The sequence below is a fragment of the Sinocyclocheilus grahami genome, unplaced genomic scaffold (assembly GCF_001515645.1).
Source record: "Sinocyclocheilus grahami isolate Dianchi unplaced genomic scaffold, SAMN03320097.WGS_v1.1 scaffold176.1, whole genome shotgun sequence".
NCBI classification, from domain to species: domain Eukaryota; kingdom Metazoa; phylum Chordata; class Actinopteri; order Cypriniformes; family Cyprinidae; genus Sinocyclocheilus; species Sinocyclocheilus grahami.
In genome coordinates this window covers 1,042,793-1,060,488 of record NW_015505355.1, presented here as the reverse complement: position 1 = coordinate 1,060,488, position 17,696 = coordinate 1,042,793, and the positions used below count along the sequence as shown (strand labels likewise).

The window sequence follows — 17,696 nt, the reverse complement described above, 5'->3', positions numbered from 1 at the left end:
TCACGATTCACGCTCTCCAGCTGGCTCATGGACTTCCCCATCTCTGTGTGGCTCTTCCTCAAACGCACTACCGTGTCAGACTCAGCCCGCAGAAGGTCGTTGGATTCCCTCAGCTGTGAGGACAAGGTTGTTTCTTAATTGTAATGTGAAGATCCAGAGTCACAGTAAATTTAAAGTTTGAGAAAGTCATCTCAAGAACTTCCAAAACAAAAAAAGCCTCTAAATGACGTCTGAAATTTTCTTCTAAAATGATTATTTTTATCAGGCTCCTATATTTATGTTCAGTTATTTCACTTTAATTGCATAGAAAAGGACCTATACATTGCCATTAGGGTAAAATGACTGAACCTAAACATAGCAGATGCCAGTTAGAGGCTTTTGCATCTGAACTCTTCATGCACGTACATACACACACACACACACACAATATATCAATAATACAAAAATATAATAATATATAATATTATATTATATGTGAGAGTACTAGTATATATATATATATATATATATATATATATATATATATACTAGTACTCTCACATATAATATAATATTATATATTATTATATTTTTGTATTATTGATATATTGTGTGTGTGTGTGTGTGTATGTACGTGCATGAAGAGTTCAGATGCAAAAGCCTCTAACTGGCATCTGCTATGTTTAGGTTCAGTCATTTTACCCTAATGGCAATGTATAGGTCCTTTTCTATGCAATTAAAGTGAAATAACTGAACATAAATATAGGAGCCTGATAAAAATAATCATTTTAGAAGAAAATTTCAGACGTCATTTAGAGGCTTTTTTTGTTTTGGAAGTTCTTGAGATGACTTTCTCAAACTTTAAATTTACTGTGACTCTGGATCTTCACATTACAATTAAGAAACAACCTTGTCCTCACAGCTGAGGGAATCCAACGACCTTCTGCGGGCTGAGTCTGACACGGTAGTGCGTTTGAGGAAGAGCCACACAGAGATGGGGAAGTCCATGAGCCAGCTGGAGAGCGTGAATCGTGAGCTGCAGGAGAAGAGCCGCGCCGCAGAGAGTATCAAACAACAGCTGGAAAAAGAGCTGCTCCAGCTGCAGACCACGCTAGACACAGAGAGACGGTCCTGCAGCCAGGGCTCAGAGGAGATCAGAGAGCTGCAAGGTAAGAGCGGGCTTTCTCTGATTTGAGAAATCTGCCATAACGAGTTGCAGAGATGTCCTGTCCTCTGGAGCTCAACCAGAGAGAACATCAGGTTCTTGCTCGCCTGTTTACCAAGGCCCTTCTCCCTTGATTGTTCAGTTTGGCTGGACAGCCAGCTCTAGGAAGAGTTGCATTTGGCCCCATGCTCTCAGAACTCATTGCAGTAGATTATTTTTTTATAATTTTTTTTTGTAGCCTTCCTCAGATCTGAAACCTCAGATTGACACAGTCCTGTTTCTGAGCTATGCAAGCTTGATTTGGCTATTATTTTACTCTATGCGTTTTTAGCTTAGACCTTATAGATAATTTACCACAATGTGTAGAAACATCTCAAAGATGATCCAGAGTACTGGGATACACCCGAGTTAATTTCAGATAACATAGCAAAGGATCTGAATACTTTTCAATGTGATGTTTCAGGCCCTGTCCACACGATTGTGGGTATTTTCAAAACCGCAGCTTTTTCTGTGCGGTTAGGCCGTTCGTCCACACGCAAACGCAGCACCAGGTCACTGAAACATTTTTGAAAACTCCTGCCAGGGTGAAGATTTTCAAAAACTCCAGTCGCAGTGTTATCGTGTAGACAGCGTAACCGGAGATTTTGGCTTGTGACCAGGGTTGCCAGGTTTTCGCAACAAAACCCGCCCAATTGCTACTCAAAACTAGCCCAATGGCATTTCGAGGGGTAAAAATCGCATTCCAGGAGGTAAAATACACGTTTTTCGGCGAGGATCCTCCAGTAAAATTAGCATTCCAGTGGCTAAATATCACGTTATTGGGGTCGCTTCAACCCGCGGCCATGAAAAACAACCCGCGGCAACAGTGTTAAAGTAGCCCAATTCCGCAGGAAAACCACGGTCTTGGCAACACTGCTTGTGACGTCGGCGCATGCGCTGTTATCTCCGCCTACTGGAAACTTTTTCAGGCTTCTGATTGGTCAACATGGCTTTACGGTTGAGATTATATCGCCACCTGTTGGCTTGGCATGCTCTTGACAGTGCTTCATAGCATGCGATTGTGTTTTCATGTGGACGGAGATTTTTTTTTTAAATGGAAGAAGGAAAAACCCCATTTATAAAAATACCCGTGTATGTGTGGACATGGCCTCAGTTTTATCTTAAAACTACAAATCTGCAAATCAGTTTTTTTGTTTTGTTGTGTAAAATACACAAAAAATATATGCACATTTTTAATAAAAATAATACCTTCTCTATAACGTTACATCTGTCCTGCACTTGTTTTCTCTCCAGATCCACTTTAGACAGACTGTGCTTCAAGTTCTTGTTGTCCTCCTGTAGACCCGTGGTACGAGCTTCAAAGAGACAAACAACAGACTTGCATCACATTGGATGATCACAATTATCTGCAAATGGAATGTTTGGAAATGTAAAATGTAGTATTTCCTACTGGCACACTTAAGCAATATATGAAAATTGTAAAAAATGAAAAGAAGAAAAAAAAAAAAGGTTTTACATTGCAGCCTTAGGCTGTTCACACAGAAAACGTTTTTTGAAAGCGCTATGTTTCCATAGTTTTTCTATGTAAACGTGCTAGACGAATGTGTATGAGCGCAACGCTCATGTCTTTTGCAGCATCTCAGACGAGTGCATTGTTTTTAAGACGCTGTGTCAAGTTAAAAGAATTTCAACTTTTACACGCAATGCGAGTTCCAAAACAATCAGAAGATCAGAAGCCTCCGGAGGAGGGGCAAGCATTGCAAGATTTTGTTTACAGTAGCAAGTTGGTACGGCAACAGTTCTGCATTAAAACCATTCCTGAGCGCTGTGTCTCGCATTTTTAGACGCAAAGACGAGTTCTGTGTGAACGCCACTTCATTCCCTCCATTGCCCAAAACAACAAAACAAAAAAACTGATTTGCAGATTTGTAGTTTTAAGATAAAACTGAGGCCATGTCCACACATACACGGGTATTTTTATAAATGGGGTTTTTCCTTCTTCCATTTAAAAAAAAAATCTCCGTCCACATGAAAACACAATCGCATGCTATGAAGCACTGTCAAGAGCATGCCAAGCCAACAGGTGGCGATATAATCTCAACCGTAAAGCCATGTTGACCAATCAGAAGCCTGAAAAAGTTTCCAGTAGGCGGAGATAACAGCGCATGCGCCGACGTCACAAGCAGTGTTGCCAAGACCGTGGTTTTCCTGCGGAATTGGGCTACTTTAACACTGTTGCCGCGGGTTGTTTTTCATGGCCGCGGGTTGAAGCGACCCCAATAACGTGATATTTAGCCACTGGAATGCTAATTTTACTGGAGGATCCTCGCCGAAAAACGTGTATTTTACCTCCTGGAATGCGATTTTTACCCCTCGAAATGCCATTGGGCTAGTTTTGAGTAGCAATTGGGCGGGTTTTGTTGCGAAAACCTGGCAACCCTGGTCACAAGCCAAAATCTCCGGTTACGCTGTCTACACGATAACACTGCGACTGGAGTTTTTGAAAATCTTCACCCTGGCAGGAGTTTTCAAAAATGTTTCAGTGACCTGGTGCTGCGTTTGCGTGTGGACGAACGGCCTAACCGCACAGAAAAAGCTGCGGTTTTGAAAATACCCACAATCGTGTGGACAGGGCCTGAAACATCACATTGAAAAGTATTCAGATCCTTTGCTATGTTATCTGAAATTAACTCGGGTGTATCCCAGTACTCTGGATCATCTTTGAGATGTTTCTACACATTGTGGTAAATTATCTATAAGGTCTAAGCTAAAAACGCATAGAGTAAAATAATAGCCAAATCAAGCTTGCATAGCTCAGAAACAGGACTGTGTCAATCTGAGGTTTCAGATCTGAGGAAGGCTACAAAAAAAAATTATAAAAAAATAATCTACTGCAATGAGTTCTGAGAGCATGGGGCCAAATGCAACTCTTCCTAGAGCTGGCTGTCCAGCCAAACTGAACAATCAAGGGAGAAGGGCCTTGGTAAACAGGCGAGCAAGAACCTGATGTTCTCTCTGGTTGAGCTCCAGAGGACAGGACATCTCTGCAACTCGTTATGGCAGATTTCTCAAATCAGAGAAAGCCCGCTCTTACCTTGCAGCTCTCTGATCTCCTCTGAGCCCTGGCTGCAGGACCGTCTCTCTGTGTCTAGCGTGGTCTGCAGCTGGAGCAGCTCTTTTTCCAGCTGTTGTTTGATACTCTCTGCGGCGCGGCTCTTCTCCTGCAGCTCACGATTCACGCTCTCCAGCTGGCTCATGGACTTCCCCATCTCTGTGTGGCTCTTCCTCAAACGCACTACCGTGTCAGACTCAGCCCGCAGAAGGTCGTTGGATTCCCTCAGCTGTGAGGACAAGGTTGTTTCTTAATTGTAATGTGAAGATCCAGAGTCACAGTAAATTTAAAGTTTGAGAAAGTCATCTCAAGAACTTCCAAAACAAAAAAAGCCTCTAAATGACGTCTGAAATTTTCTTCTAAAATGATTATTTTTATCAGGCTCCTATATTTATGTTCAGTTATTTCACTTTAATTGCATAGAAAAGGACCTATACATTGCCATTAGGGTAAAATGACTGAACCTAAACATAGCAGATGCCAGTTAGAGGCTTTTGCATCTGAACTCTTCATGCACGTACATACACACACACACACACACAATATATCAATAATACAAAAATATAATAATATATAATATTATATTATATGTGATTATATTGCAGCCATTTGCTAAAATCATTTAAGTTATTTTTTTTTCCTCATTAATGTACACACAGCACCCCATATTGACAGAAAAACACAGAATTGTTGACATTTTTTGCAGATTTATTAAAAAAGAAAAATTGAAATATCACATGGTCCTAAGTATTCAGACCCTTTGCTGTGACACTCGTATATTTAACTCAGGTGCTGTCCATTTCTTCTGCTCATCCTTGAGATGGTTCTACACCTTCATTTGAGTCTAGCTGTGTTTGATTATACTGATTGGACTTGATTAGGAAAGCCACACACCTGTCTATATAAGACCTTACTGCTCACAGTGCATGTCAGAGCAAATGAGAATTATGAGGTCAAAGGAACTGCCTGAAGAGCTCAGAGACAGAATTGTGGCAAGGCACAGATCTGGCTAAGGTTACAAAAAATTTCTGCTGCACTTAAGGTTCCCAAGAGCACAGTGGCCTCCATTCCTTAAATGGAAGACGTTTGGGATGACCAGAACCCTTCCTAGAGCTGGCCGTCTGGCCAAACTGAGCTATCGGGGGAGAAGAGCCTTGGTGAGAGAGGTAAAGAAGAACCCAAAGATCACTGTGGCTGAGCTCCAGAGATGCAGTTGGGAGATGGGAGAAAGTTGTAGAAAGTCAACCATCACTGCAGCCCTCCACCAGTCGGGGTTTTATGGCAGAGTGGCCCGACGGAAGTCTCTCCTCAGTGCAAGACACATGAAAGCCTGCATGGAGTTTGCTAAAAAACACCTGAATAAGATTCTCTGGTCTGATGAGACCAAGATAGAACTTTTTGGCCTTAATTCTAAGTGGTATGTGTGGAGAAAACCAGGCACTGCTCATCACCTGTCCACTACAGTCCCAACAGTGAAGCATGGTGGTGGCAGCATCATGCTGTTGGGGTGTTTTTCAGCTGCAGGGACAGGACGACTGGTTGCAATTGAGGGAAAGATGAATGCGGCCAAGTACAGGGATATCCTGGACGAAAACTTTCTCCAGAGTGCTCAGGACCTCAGACTGGGCCGAAGGTTTATCTTCCAACAAGACAATGACCCTAAGCACACAGCTAAAATAACGAAGGAGTGGCTTCACAACAACTCTGTGACTGTTCTTGAATGGCCCAGCCAGAGCCCTGACTTAAACCCAATTGAGCATCTCTGGAGAGACCTAAAAATGGCTGTCCACCAACGTTTACCATCCAACCTGACAGAACTGGAGAGGATCTGCAAGGAGGAATGGCAGAGGATCCCCAAATCCAGGTGTGAAAAACTTGTTGCATCTTTCCCAAAAAGACTCATGGCTGTATTAGATCAAAAGGGTGCTTCTACTAAATACTGAGCAAAGGGTCTGAATACTTAGGACCATGTGATATTTCAGTTTTTCTTTTTTAATAAATCTGCAAAAATGTGAACAATTCTGTGTTTTTCTGTCAATATGGGGTGCTGTGTGTACATTAATGAGGGAAAAAAATGAACTTAAATGATTTTAGCAAATGGCTGCAATATAACAAAGAGTGAAAAATTTAAGGGGGTCTGAATACTTTCCGTACCCACTGTACATCATCTCCTTGTCTAACTCCTAAATATTTATAATACCACAAGTGTTCTTGACAAACTTACTTGGTTCTGCAGCTGTGCGACCTTTTCATTGTTTTGACTCATTTTCCTCAAGTCTTCCAGCTGCTCCTTCAAAGTAGACACTAGTAAAAAGGAAATAAAAGTTCTTAGAAATAAAATATTTTATATTGGGGGGGGAGGTGCTTCATCTTTTCATATAACGTATTAACAGAACATTGAAATGTATATTATAATGACCTACATAGCACTTGCCTGAATGATATTTAAGTTAGGGCCATGGTCCTGTTTGCATTAGCTAATTTACAGATTGATATACATATAACATACAGGTCTGGCTGCTCTTTGCTGGTTCTGGTTCTACTTGGATCTCACCAGTGTTCTCATCCGAGTGTGCCAGTGTAGTCAGATTGATAATATTTTCTGAATATTGATTGTTTCAAATGTGCTCTGTTAATTAACACAACTTACTTTCGGTTCCGAAAATGTGGTAGAGAGTAAGTTCAGTCAACCCAGGGTTTCAAACTCAGTTCATGGTGAACACACAAAGACATTCTCAAAAAAGTGCTAAATATAAAGATAACATGGCGGTGTAGATTTATTTCTAGTATAGTTTTGCCGCTTACTCTGAGCAAACATAACATGAGGTAAGTTTCATAACCTGCTTTCTAGAATACCCCCATGGCATATTGGAATGAGACACTGAATCCTCACCCTCATTCTCCAGATTTCTTCGTTTTTCAGCTTCCTGTTCAGCCTTTCTCTGATGTTCTGTTGCTCTGTGCTGGATCATGATCTTGTCTTTCTCCAATAAAGACATGTTAGTCTCCACACTCTTTCTTAGGTTACTCTGAATCACGTCAGGACAACAGAATAACAAGAAACCGAGAATTAACATACTAAAAACAACCCAAGTTTTAACAGATCTTTAACTTGAATGATCTATTAGAGCCTTTTATACAAAATACAAACCCTCTGTAATTCTTTACATTCATGCTTTAGAGATTAAATCATTTCACTCACCTCCTCGTCTAACTCTTTCATTATCTTGTCTAGCTTTGTATTGGATGCCCTGAGGGGGAAACGAATCAAACAACAGATTTCAAAGGCCTGATTTTATTGTGAGAAAATTTTACTTCAGGTTTGGATATAGGGACGAGGAGCTTAAATGAGGAAAGGTGGATGGATTATTGAGGATGGATAGATCTACATACTGCATGGATGGCGGAATGAAGAGTTTGGTTTGAGGATGTATTTGGGACAGACTGTTGTATTGTGGCTGAATAGGAGAGGGATTTGTTTTGGGTGGATGTATGATATATGGATGAGGTGTTTGACTGGTTTGAATAGGGTCTTTGGTGATGGATGGGTGGATGGATGGATGGTGTTTGGTTTTAGATGGATGATTGAGGTGTTTGCTTTAGATCTGAATGGATGAGGTGTTTGATTGGTTTTGAATAGATGAATGTGGTGTTTGTATTGTTGGATGGTGATGGATTGGTGGATGGATGGATGGATGAAGTATTTGATTGGTTTTGGATGGATGGAAGAGCTGTTTGGTGATGGATTAATGGATAGATGAGGTGTTTGGTTTTGGATGGATGGATGAGAAGCAAGTTTGGTTTGGTTGGATGGATGGACGGATGGATGAGGTGTTTGTTTGGTTTGGATAGGGTGTTTGTTAATGGATTGACTGATAGATGAGGTGTTTGATTGGTTCTGGATAGATAGATGAGGAGTTTCATTGGTTTGTGGATGAATGGATGAGGTGTTTGATTGGTTTGAGTTGGGTGTTTGGTGATGGACCAATGGATAGATGAGGAGTTTGGTTTTGGAAGTATGGATGGATGGATGAGACGTTTGATTGGTTATGAGTGAATAGACGAGGAGTTTTGTTGGTTTGTGGATGGACGGATGAGGTGTTTGATTGGTTTGATTAGGATGTTTGGTGATGGACCAATGGATAGATGAGGAGTTTTGGAAGGATGGATGGATGGATGAGGTGTTTGATTGGTTTGACTAGGGAGTTTGGTGGTGGATTGATGAATGGATGAGGTGTTTGATTGGTTTGGAAGGACAGGTGAGGAGTTTACTTGGTTTTAGATGGATAGATGAGGAGTTTAATTGGTTTTGGATGGACAGATGAAGAGTTTCATTGGTTTGTGGATGGATGGATGAGGTGTTTAATTGATTTGAGTAGGGTGTTTGGTGATGGGCCAATGGATAGATGAGGAGTTTTGGCAGGATGGATGGATGGATGAGGTGTTTGATTGGTTTGGATAGGGTGTTGGTTGAAGGATTGATGGATGGAAAAGGGGTTTGATTGGTTTGGGTAGGGAGTTTGGTGGTGGACTGATGAATAGATGAGGTGTTTGATTGGTTTGGAAGGACAGATGGATGGTTAGATAAAGTGTTTGGGTGGATGGACAAACAGACAGATAAACACCTGCACTTCTGCTCCATCTCGTCTCTCAGCTGCATCTCACTGTGAAGTTGTTCTTCTAGCTGATAAATTCTCTTCTGAAGATTCTCCAACTGAGGGATAAGAGAAACAAAATGAGTCACCCTCACAGTTTAAGAGACAGACTCACTATTATAATGCCATGAAAGTAAAATTTCTTACATGACTCTTATCTTCCTTTGTCGAGCTGCGTTTGTCACTTGTCTTTATAGCTGGTTCCCGAGGAAACCTGACAGAGAGTCAATAATTAATTAATTTAACACAAACATCTGGGCTCTAAGCACTGACTGCCTGTTCTGAATCGCAGTACTCACTGGTAGTAGGTAAAGCCCACGAATGGAAGCTGGTTGCCTACAAATGCTTTAGGAATGGGGAATGTCTCCTCCTCGCCTCGATCTTCCTCAATGTCGTCAAAGTTGCTTGTGTCTACATCACTGCTTAACTCCGGCACCACTGGAGCAGCCGCTACATGCAACAATACAGTAGTGCATTTTAATGAGAACAAACAAATAATGCTACAAGCACAAATACATCAAGGCTAATTAAAGGCAGGTACAATTTCAGTTCAGTTGTTGTCTCTACTCAGGATTAGATGGATGGAATACAAAATTACAGCAAATCACTTTGCATTTACACATTTATAAATGAGGATTCAAAAAATATGAGTAATTCAAAAAGCATATTTGCCACACTTAATTTGGACAAAAACAGATTTTTCAAAATGCCTTTTTGAAGATTCCATGAAACGCTTTGATGAATGCAGATTTTCCCAGTACACTAATATACAGGCGGTTTCAAAAATAACAGACATCAACTAAAAAGTCATAGAAAGACAAATTTTGATTTCATGGGGTGTTTAAGGTAATTGAAAAAGATAACGAAGCTGGCAGATTTGAGGTTCAGAAGCTCAACTCACTCTCTCTCATGTTCTCCCATGTCCACTGGTCGTTCTTGAAAAAACTATGTCGCTTGATTTCATCGACTCCATTGCGTCCCAACCGCACCTCCCTAGTGAGAGGAGATGAGATTAGCACGACGTATTTTGAGTAAACAAGCTTTTGTTCACTTCTGTATATGCAACTGAATAGTGATGAAAACATGTACTCCTGCAAACTGAGGAGTGCAGAGTGAGTTTTAACTCGTAAGCTCCTGAAAAATAAGGTTAACAAATCAAATCTTTATGAAATTATGAAATTATCATCTAAAGTTTTCAGATGGATATGAAAGAGTTTATCATAATATTAATCCTAATGCGTGACCTTACACAATTCAAAGCTATTAATATTCCTTCTTATACAGAGTTAAATGCAGAAATTAGTGCTGAAGTTAAGATGTCATTTCCACAAGGCAATGAAATCAAACAACTGAGGCCTAACTAAGAGAAGCATTTAAATAATGAAAATGATAAAACAATCATAATGCAAGAACCAAATTATTTTGTAATACCCAGAAAACACAAACAGCAGTTTGATGCATCTTAGAGAATATCAAAACTGGTGTAACAATGAAATTCTAAGACATGTTTCATTGCAAGCCAGACAAACGTAAGTCTGGTCACTTAGAAGAGCTCTAATAAGCCCAATTGTTGGGAAGATTTGGGGTATTGTTCACATCTGCAGCACAAATGTGAGGGTCAGACTACACACTGGTGTTTAAAGGGGTCATATGATGCGATTTCAAGTTTTCCTTTCTCTTTGGAGTGTCCAAACTATTCGTGAATAGATGAGATCCCTAAAGTTGCAAAGACTAAAGTCTCAAACCCAAAGAGATATTCCATTTAAAATTTAGGACTCGTCCACGCCTACCTAAAACTCCTCGTTTAAACACGCCCCCACATGTCTATGTCACTCTGTGGGAAGATTTGCATAACGCCGCCCAGATGTTCACGCAAAGAAAGAAGGCGTAACTTTGATACTCGCTGTAGTATTGTTGCTGCCGCCGCAGCCATGTCGTGGAGACGCTGTGTGTTTCATTGTGAAAGCGAAACTACTTTGTTTGGTCTTTCAAAAGAGGACACGACTAGAACACACCTCGCTTTTCAGAACGATGAGCTTTGTAAAAATCGACGTGTTTCAGAAAGGCGGGGCATAGAGGAGAAACAATAATGTACAGTATGTGGAAAATAATGTGTTTTTTTAACCTTAAACCGCATAAACACATTTCATTACACCAAATACACAAAATAATGTTCTTTTTTTAGCAACGTCATATGACCCCTTTAAAATATTTTTTGCATGCAAACCTGTCTGTGAGGAAAGCACAGATGAGGCTTTTTGCATCCTTTGAGATGTCGCTGTCATCGGGGAAGGTCAGGGCATTCTTGTGATTCATGATCTTGCTGTAGGTGCCCACCAGAGAGTCAGCGTAGAACGGCGTGTCACCTAAGGAAACGTCAAACAACACAGACCCTTATTCTTCTGAATGCCTCCTCTATTCCTAGTTCTGTGATCTCACCATCTGTCGGGAAAACTCAACAGAGTCAAAGAATTTGTCTTTGCCTTTATGCAGTTTTATTTCTGAGAATTTAAAGTGGAGCCAAAACGCTCAATTACTGTGCTAGGAGGTCCCCTCTGGTTGTAGGGATATATGCTCAGAAGTGTAGCTTTTAATAGACAAGAGCACTCTGGGGGTTTGAAATGCCAGGATAAAAAGACAGCACATCACAAAATAATGCCAAGATAACATGATTTTCCAAAGAGTTGTCTTTGCACAAACAATGTGCACTTCGATTCACAAGCAACTGGTTTATTAGCAGGTTATTTTAATAAATCGCTCAAGTTACCGGTTTAAGTCAGTCTGATTAATTTTTCACTACATGAACTCACTGAATGAGGAGAAATGCATATATCCTTAATAATTACATAGCAGAAAGTGTAAACAATAAAACACCGTGGTGATTTACTGCATGTAAGAAGGAACAGAAAGCGCTCTGGTTGCACTAATGCTGAAACTCACCGACGAGCATCTCGTACAGGAAGACCCCCACAGACCACCAGTCACACTCTCGGCCATAGTAACCGTCTCCTCCCTGCGACTTCAGTACCTCTGGAGAAATATAGTCTGGAGTTCCTACTGCCGTGTCACATCGTACCATGCCATCCTGAGAGCGGGAAAAACAAAAGAACAGAGTCGAAAGCAGAACTGAAAGAACACTAAATGTGACTGAAGGAATGCTTGTCATTCACAGAATTCAACAGTGCGTGTACTATCCCTTTAGGAGCATGCGTGCAAAAAAAGTAAGTCGTCAAGACAAAAATTATGAAATTTAAAGCCATAAAATATCTTGATTGAATTAGGTATAAACCAAAGGCAAACTGTGCTGCTGTTGCAGTTCTACGGGCTTGCACCTTCAGAGCAGTTCACCATCAATGAATACTGTGCATTTATACCAAGCGATTGCTTATGATCTACTGTCCATGAATTATGACAATGCATGTTCATGGTGTTCATTGTGATAGAAAAGCATAGACCTTTCAAAATAAGAGTCCCAGTGTATTTCAGATTTGTTTATAATTAAAAGTCCTTTATTAAGCATAAAGGGTTTTTCCTGGTTATTATTGGTATTTTGGTAACAGAATAAACCATCTCTGGCATTTAATTCAACTGAAATTCCTGTCACAGGAAGGAGAAGATTAAGAACATTATTTTACGTATTTTAAGTATCATCACAGTAATCTATGTAGTTTATACAGTTGAAAATAGGACAATAAATAATGATTTCTATTTCTAATTATTTATTATTATATCATATGAAGAATGTGATTATTGTTACTTCAAATATTTGCATACTGGAAAGTAGACACAACAACATGAATATGGTAGCATTTATTTACATGCTTACGGTTTCCTTATTTGAATGACAAAATGTGATTAAAATATAAATTGCACAATTATAGTTATCAAATAACTGTGATGAAATCAAATAACCACAATCAGATGATTACTGTAAGGTTTCAAATCGCTTACCATGAGCATTATTCCCGTTATTACGTGAAATCTGTACATGTTTGGTTTTTCTTATTGAACAAGAATCATTTTACACATTTTTGTGCCAGATGTCAGTGTCCCATTCAGTTTTTCTTCCATATCTTACAACAATGTTGCAATTTTAAGACAACGTGTCAAGTTAAAATTGGTTTTACACTTCTAAAAATGAATCTTGAGACCTCCGCAATCGATTGTGTTTTGTACCTGTACATTTACAGGGCTTGCAAACTTATACAGGGCTTCTTGAGATCACCTGGTCATTCAGACAACCCAGTGACTCTTATGAAATTGTGTAGTTTTGCACACCCCTAGTACCTTGTTCATTTTCATGCAGGTCCCAAAGTCTGCCAGCTTTAAGTGGCCTGCCTTGTCTAGCAACATGTTGTCAGGCTTTACATCCCTGAGACAAATATTAAGCGAAAACACACACACACACACACACAGAAACACAAACACATAGGTTATTTTCAACATTTCAAGCAAGTAGGCTCACCAGTAGAAACAATGAAAGGCTTGTTTTATGCATGAATGAGACCTGTGAATGAAGCCCATGGAGTGGATGCAGTCCAGTGCCAGCACAACCTCAGCAGTGTAGAAACGAGCCCACTTCTCAGGCACGTCATAGTTGCTCATTAGGTTGACCAGGTCTCCGCCTGGCATATACTCCATCACCATATAGAGGTAGCGGTCGTCCTGGAATGCATAAAACAGCTGGACGACAAAAAGAAAAAAATTACTTCATACTTATGAATACAGCTCCATGTTTCAAGAAAGTATAAAACATATATATAACCTTAACACATGATAAATGGCCACAAAAAGAATAGAACGCTTTTTAAATGTGGTTTTATACTAATGACAAATAGACATTCATACCCATTCAAGACAAATCACATATAATTATAATTAATAATCATAATGAGTTAAAAAAAAAATGTTTGTCACGACAAACTTTATGTTGGCTTGAGAAAGCCTGACAAGAAAGATTGAAGTGGATTTAACAGCTTTAGTCAGATGGTTTTAAGTCTGAAGTAGTTAGTATAGGTTTTTTGTTTTTATATTTATAAGACATGATATAGTTAAGTAATATCGCACAAGCAAGAATGCTGTTTTCCCAAATATCACCATATGAGCGCCATCGCGAATGTGATATTACTATCCAACATTTGAACAAACAAGGAGTTAAAATTGAGTGAATTACGTTTTAGAAACAATAGTGTCTGTTTTTTTGTTTCGCCAATGAAAATAGTTCCAAACAAAAGCGGAACTGCAGTGTTTTGTTCCTAAAGTAATCTGTTTTTTAATTAATCTTTTGAGTCAATGATTCCATGATCCATTCATGCTTCGTTTCTAAATGTACGAATAGTTTGAATGAATGATTCAATGAATCACTCATTAAGACTTGCCGCCAACTACTGGTGGTTTTAGTGTCATATTTATTTATCCATGAAAGGCCCAACAGCAAAGATACCAGCACAAAAACATACTCAGCAAAATGTTTAATTATCGTTATCAACAAAAATCCCACAAAACATTGAAATATCATTTTTTGCCAATATCACACACTCCTACTTTCAAGTTGTTCTGAACACAACAAGCTCACACAGAAACATGCATCTTATTGCTAAGAGATGCATGACAAATGAAAACAAAAATCAATCTGAAATCACAAATAATTGTTCTAAAATTGTTTGATATCCTCCAACTGAATAGAATCATAGTCTGAAGCTAAAAAAGTCTGTGACCATCATACACTATGCGATATTCATACCTGTACTACCCAGTTACTGTTGGCAAAGGCCATAATATCCCTCTCTTCCCAGAAGAAAGCAGAGTCCGACCTCTTGATCATCTCAAACTTGCTGAGCAGCTTCATGGCGTACACTTTCTTTGTGGCTTTGTGCCTCACCTACCAAACACAGAGAAAGGGAACATGAAGAGGGCTTGTTATTTACTTTACCTTCACTGGACTATGACATTCAAATAAAGTAAACGGTACAGAATATAACAGTCTTATAACTACTACTGTATTCACACTACGACAGGCAGAGCATAATTTAGTTCAACTGAAACAGAAATAATGATTCCTTCTAAAGAAATATGAAGTACACATATGTGAAAACAGCATTATTTATTGCATACTTATGGACTAAATGCCCTAATGGATGTTGTCTTGTGAAGCCCTGTGATCACAAATAAACATGCATCTTATTGTTCTGTGTAAAAAAATCTATAACTATTAATTGATTTTGCACTCCCGACAGAAATTAACAAATGACTGTCAACGTAACAGATTTTATGATAAATAGTGGGCAAATATCAAAGCAAGAGTCCTAAATCACTGATACACAATGATAAACAGTTTGTCAAGATTAAATAAGAACGTCTTGGTAATAACATCCCTTCTCAATACACTCTATATAGCACTCTTCATGCTAAACAGTGTCACATAGTTTTATCTATGCATCTATTTAAAAAATGCTTATCATAAGTGAAATTAAAACCAGTATGCCAGATAAACAGACACACCATCCAGCACTAATGTGGTATGTTTATTAAAAAAATATCTGGGAAGTACAGTTAGGGGCTGTTCACACAGAACGTGTTTTTCCATTTATTGCACTACTTTTTCATTGCTGTAGACGCGCTAGACGGATGTGTATGACCACTGTGCTTTTGTCTCACGTCTTTTGCAGTGTCTCACACGAGTGCCTTGTTTTTAAGACGCCGTGTCAAGTTAAAAGAATTTCAACTTTTACACACAGCGCCACTCATCAAAGTTAGTTCCAAAACAGTGGCCCAATCAGAAGACCCTGGAGGCGGGGCAAGTGTTGCGAGCGAGCTTTTGTTTACAGTAGCAGGTTGGCATGGAAAATGTTTTTTTTTATGGCAACATGGCAGAGAAGGCATTCTGCACTGCGCTTTTTTAAAAACTATTCTTAAGTGCTGTGTCTCACGTTTTTAGATGCAAAGACGCGTTCTGTGTGAACGGCCCTCTACTATGCAAATTCAAAAGATAAAACGTTATAAGGAGGTTACAGGTTCAAAGTTATAAGGTAAAAAAAAGTTTATACTTTAGTTTAGAGACCAATTCTCACTATTAACTAGGGCTTTCAAAATGGCTGAAAAACTAAATTCGAATTTTGTACTTAAATATCATCAATATTCGAATTATATTCGAATTTAAAATGCATAATTTCAGTTAGGGGGAAAAAAGGTTTTGAATTCTCTCCTGAGGCCACAAGAGGGCGCATCGAGCAAAATATTACTAATGCACGTTTATTCAAAGTAATAAAATAACACGACTATCTTTGAAAAAAGTGCATAATGTTTAAAATAATGTTTATAAACCATATATAATGAATTAAGTTGCGTAAACAATTAGAAACAAAACAGCATCATGTATGTATGTATAGTAGGGCTGTGCAACTAATCGCATGTGATTGTCATGCGCATCTCGTCAGTAAAGCCAGTTCCGTGATTGGAAGTAAATCGCCATCACCTGCTTTCAGATGGAGCAGCATTTACTACACAGAGCCGTAGTTCACTGACAATTAGGCAATATCGCGTTCATAATCGCAGATGAATCACATTCGATTATGAACGCAATATCGCCTAGCTTGTCAGTGAACTACGGCTGTGTGTAGAAAATGCCGCTCCATCTGAAAGCAGGTGATGGCGATTTACTACCAATCACGGAACCGGCTTTACTGACGAGATGAACATGACAATCGCATGCGATTAATTGCACAGCCCTAATGTATAGTTTAATACAAAAGAACCGAAAACCAATCACAAAGAGTACTTTTTCAATTTAAAAACGTGAGATGCAGTGGGATGGGGTAAAAAACTGACATGTTTTTTTAAAAGTTGAACTTACGTTAATTTTACATGGCTTTCTAAACATGCGGCTCTCTTGTGCGAGACACGAGTGCAACGGTGATAGATGTCCCTATAGAAAATGCGATAAATATGCGTTCTGTGTGAATGGCTTAGTTTAGCATTCTCTTTTTCTGCAATATTTTGAATGAGCAGCGCTGCATCTAGTGGGTTCAACTGGATAGGCTAAAAAAAAGTATTAAAATGCAATGACACCTACATCGTCATCTCATCTCGTGTGCCACTGATAAGGCTGCCTGATGCACACCTAAAATTTGAACGTTTTTGCATTCGAACATGGATTTTTATTTTAAATTAGGCGAATATTCGAAATTAGATTTTTTTTTTTTGACAGCCCTACTATTAACTAGTTGCCTATTAGCATGCACAGTCTAGCATATTGGCTTTTTATTAGTACACAAAAAGCACATATTAATGCCTTAATCTGCATGACCATATTCTAGATCCCTTAAAGGCTAAAATATCCCAAAACCACTAGAACAGTGTTATATATTTTGCTGACTTGTGTACTTACATTATCCCAAATGTTTCGAAGAATGTTTAAATCCAGAGAAATAAGCAATTTTAACTAGTGACACGGACCGTGTCTATAGTGTCATTGTGTCGCCTGCCAATGACGTCATAACCCCTCGATTTCCGGTTTTGTTTTATAGAAAACAGAGAAACACCAAAGACGCTTGAATATGTTGTGTTTTAATAGACCGGTGACGACCACACAGAGTAGCATTATAATAGAACGTTCAAATGTATCTAGTATGATAAAACAGCGCTGCTTTACCCCACATACTCACGACCGGAAGCAGCGGAAGCATAATAAAGCTCTGCTGCTTTCCAGCCGTGTGTCGCACTCGTTCAGCGCCTCGTTTCGCTTCGACGGCTTTCAGCCTCACCCTGCTTCATTCTACTACATTAA

At 39.2% G+C, this 17,696-nt stretch overlaps 1 protein-coding gene across 1 annotated transcript in view; it reads right to left on the bottom strand.

Annotated features, from left to right (window-relative positions):
- rock1 (Rho-associated, coiled-coil containing protein kinase 1) overlaps nt 1–17,696 on the bottom strand; it is a 73,811-nt gene that overhangs the window by 26,356 nt on the left and 29,759 nt on the right. Inside the window, exons 4-17 of the mRNA XM_016283610.1 lie at nt 14,655–14,792; nt 13,419–13,594; nt 13,199–13,283; nt 11,852–11,996; nt 11,139–11,277; nt 9,813–9,904; nt 9,211–9,361; nt 9,059–9,125; nt 8,882–8,970; nt 7,459–7,507; nt 7,150–7,285; nt 6,481–6,560; nt 4,239–4,485; nt 2,393–2,499 (exon numbers count right to left, since the gene is read on the bottom strand). Coding sequence (XP_016139096.1) covers nt 2,393–2,499; nt 4,239–4,485; nt 6,481–6,560; nt 7,150–7,285; nt 7,459–7,507; nt 8,882–8,970; nt 9,059–9,125; nt 9,211–9,361; nt 9,813–9,904; nt 11,139–11,277; nt 11,852–11,996; nt 13,199–13,283; nt 13,419–13,594; nt 14,655–14,792 — 1,701 coding nt within the window. The remainder of the gene's footprint in view (nt 1–2,392; nt 2,500–4,238; nt 4,486–6,480; nt 6,561–7,149; nt 7,286–7,458; nt 7,508–8,881; nt 8,971–9,058; nt 9,126–9,210; nt 9,362–9,812; nt 9,905–11,138; nt 11,278–11,851; nt 11,997–13,198; nt 13,284–13,418; nt 13,595–14,654; nt 14,793–17,696) is intronic.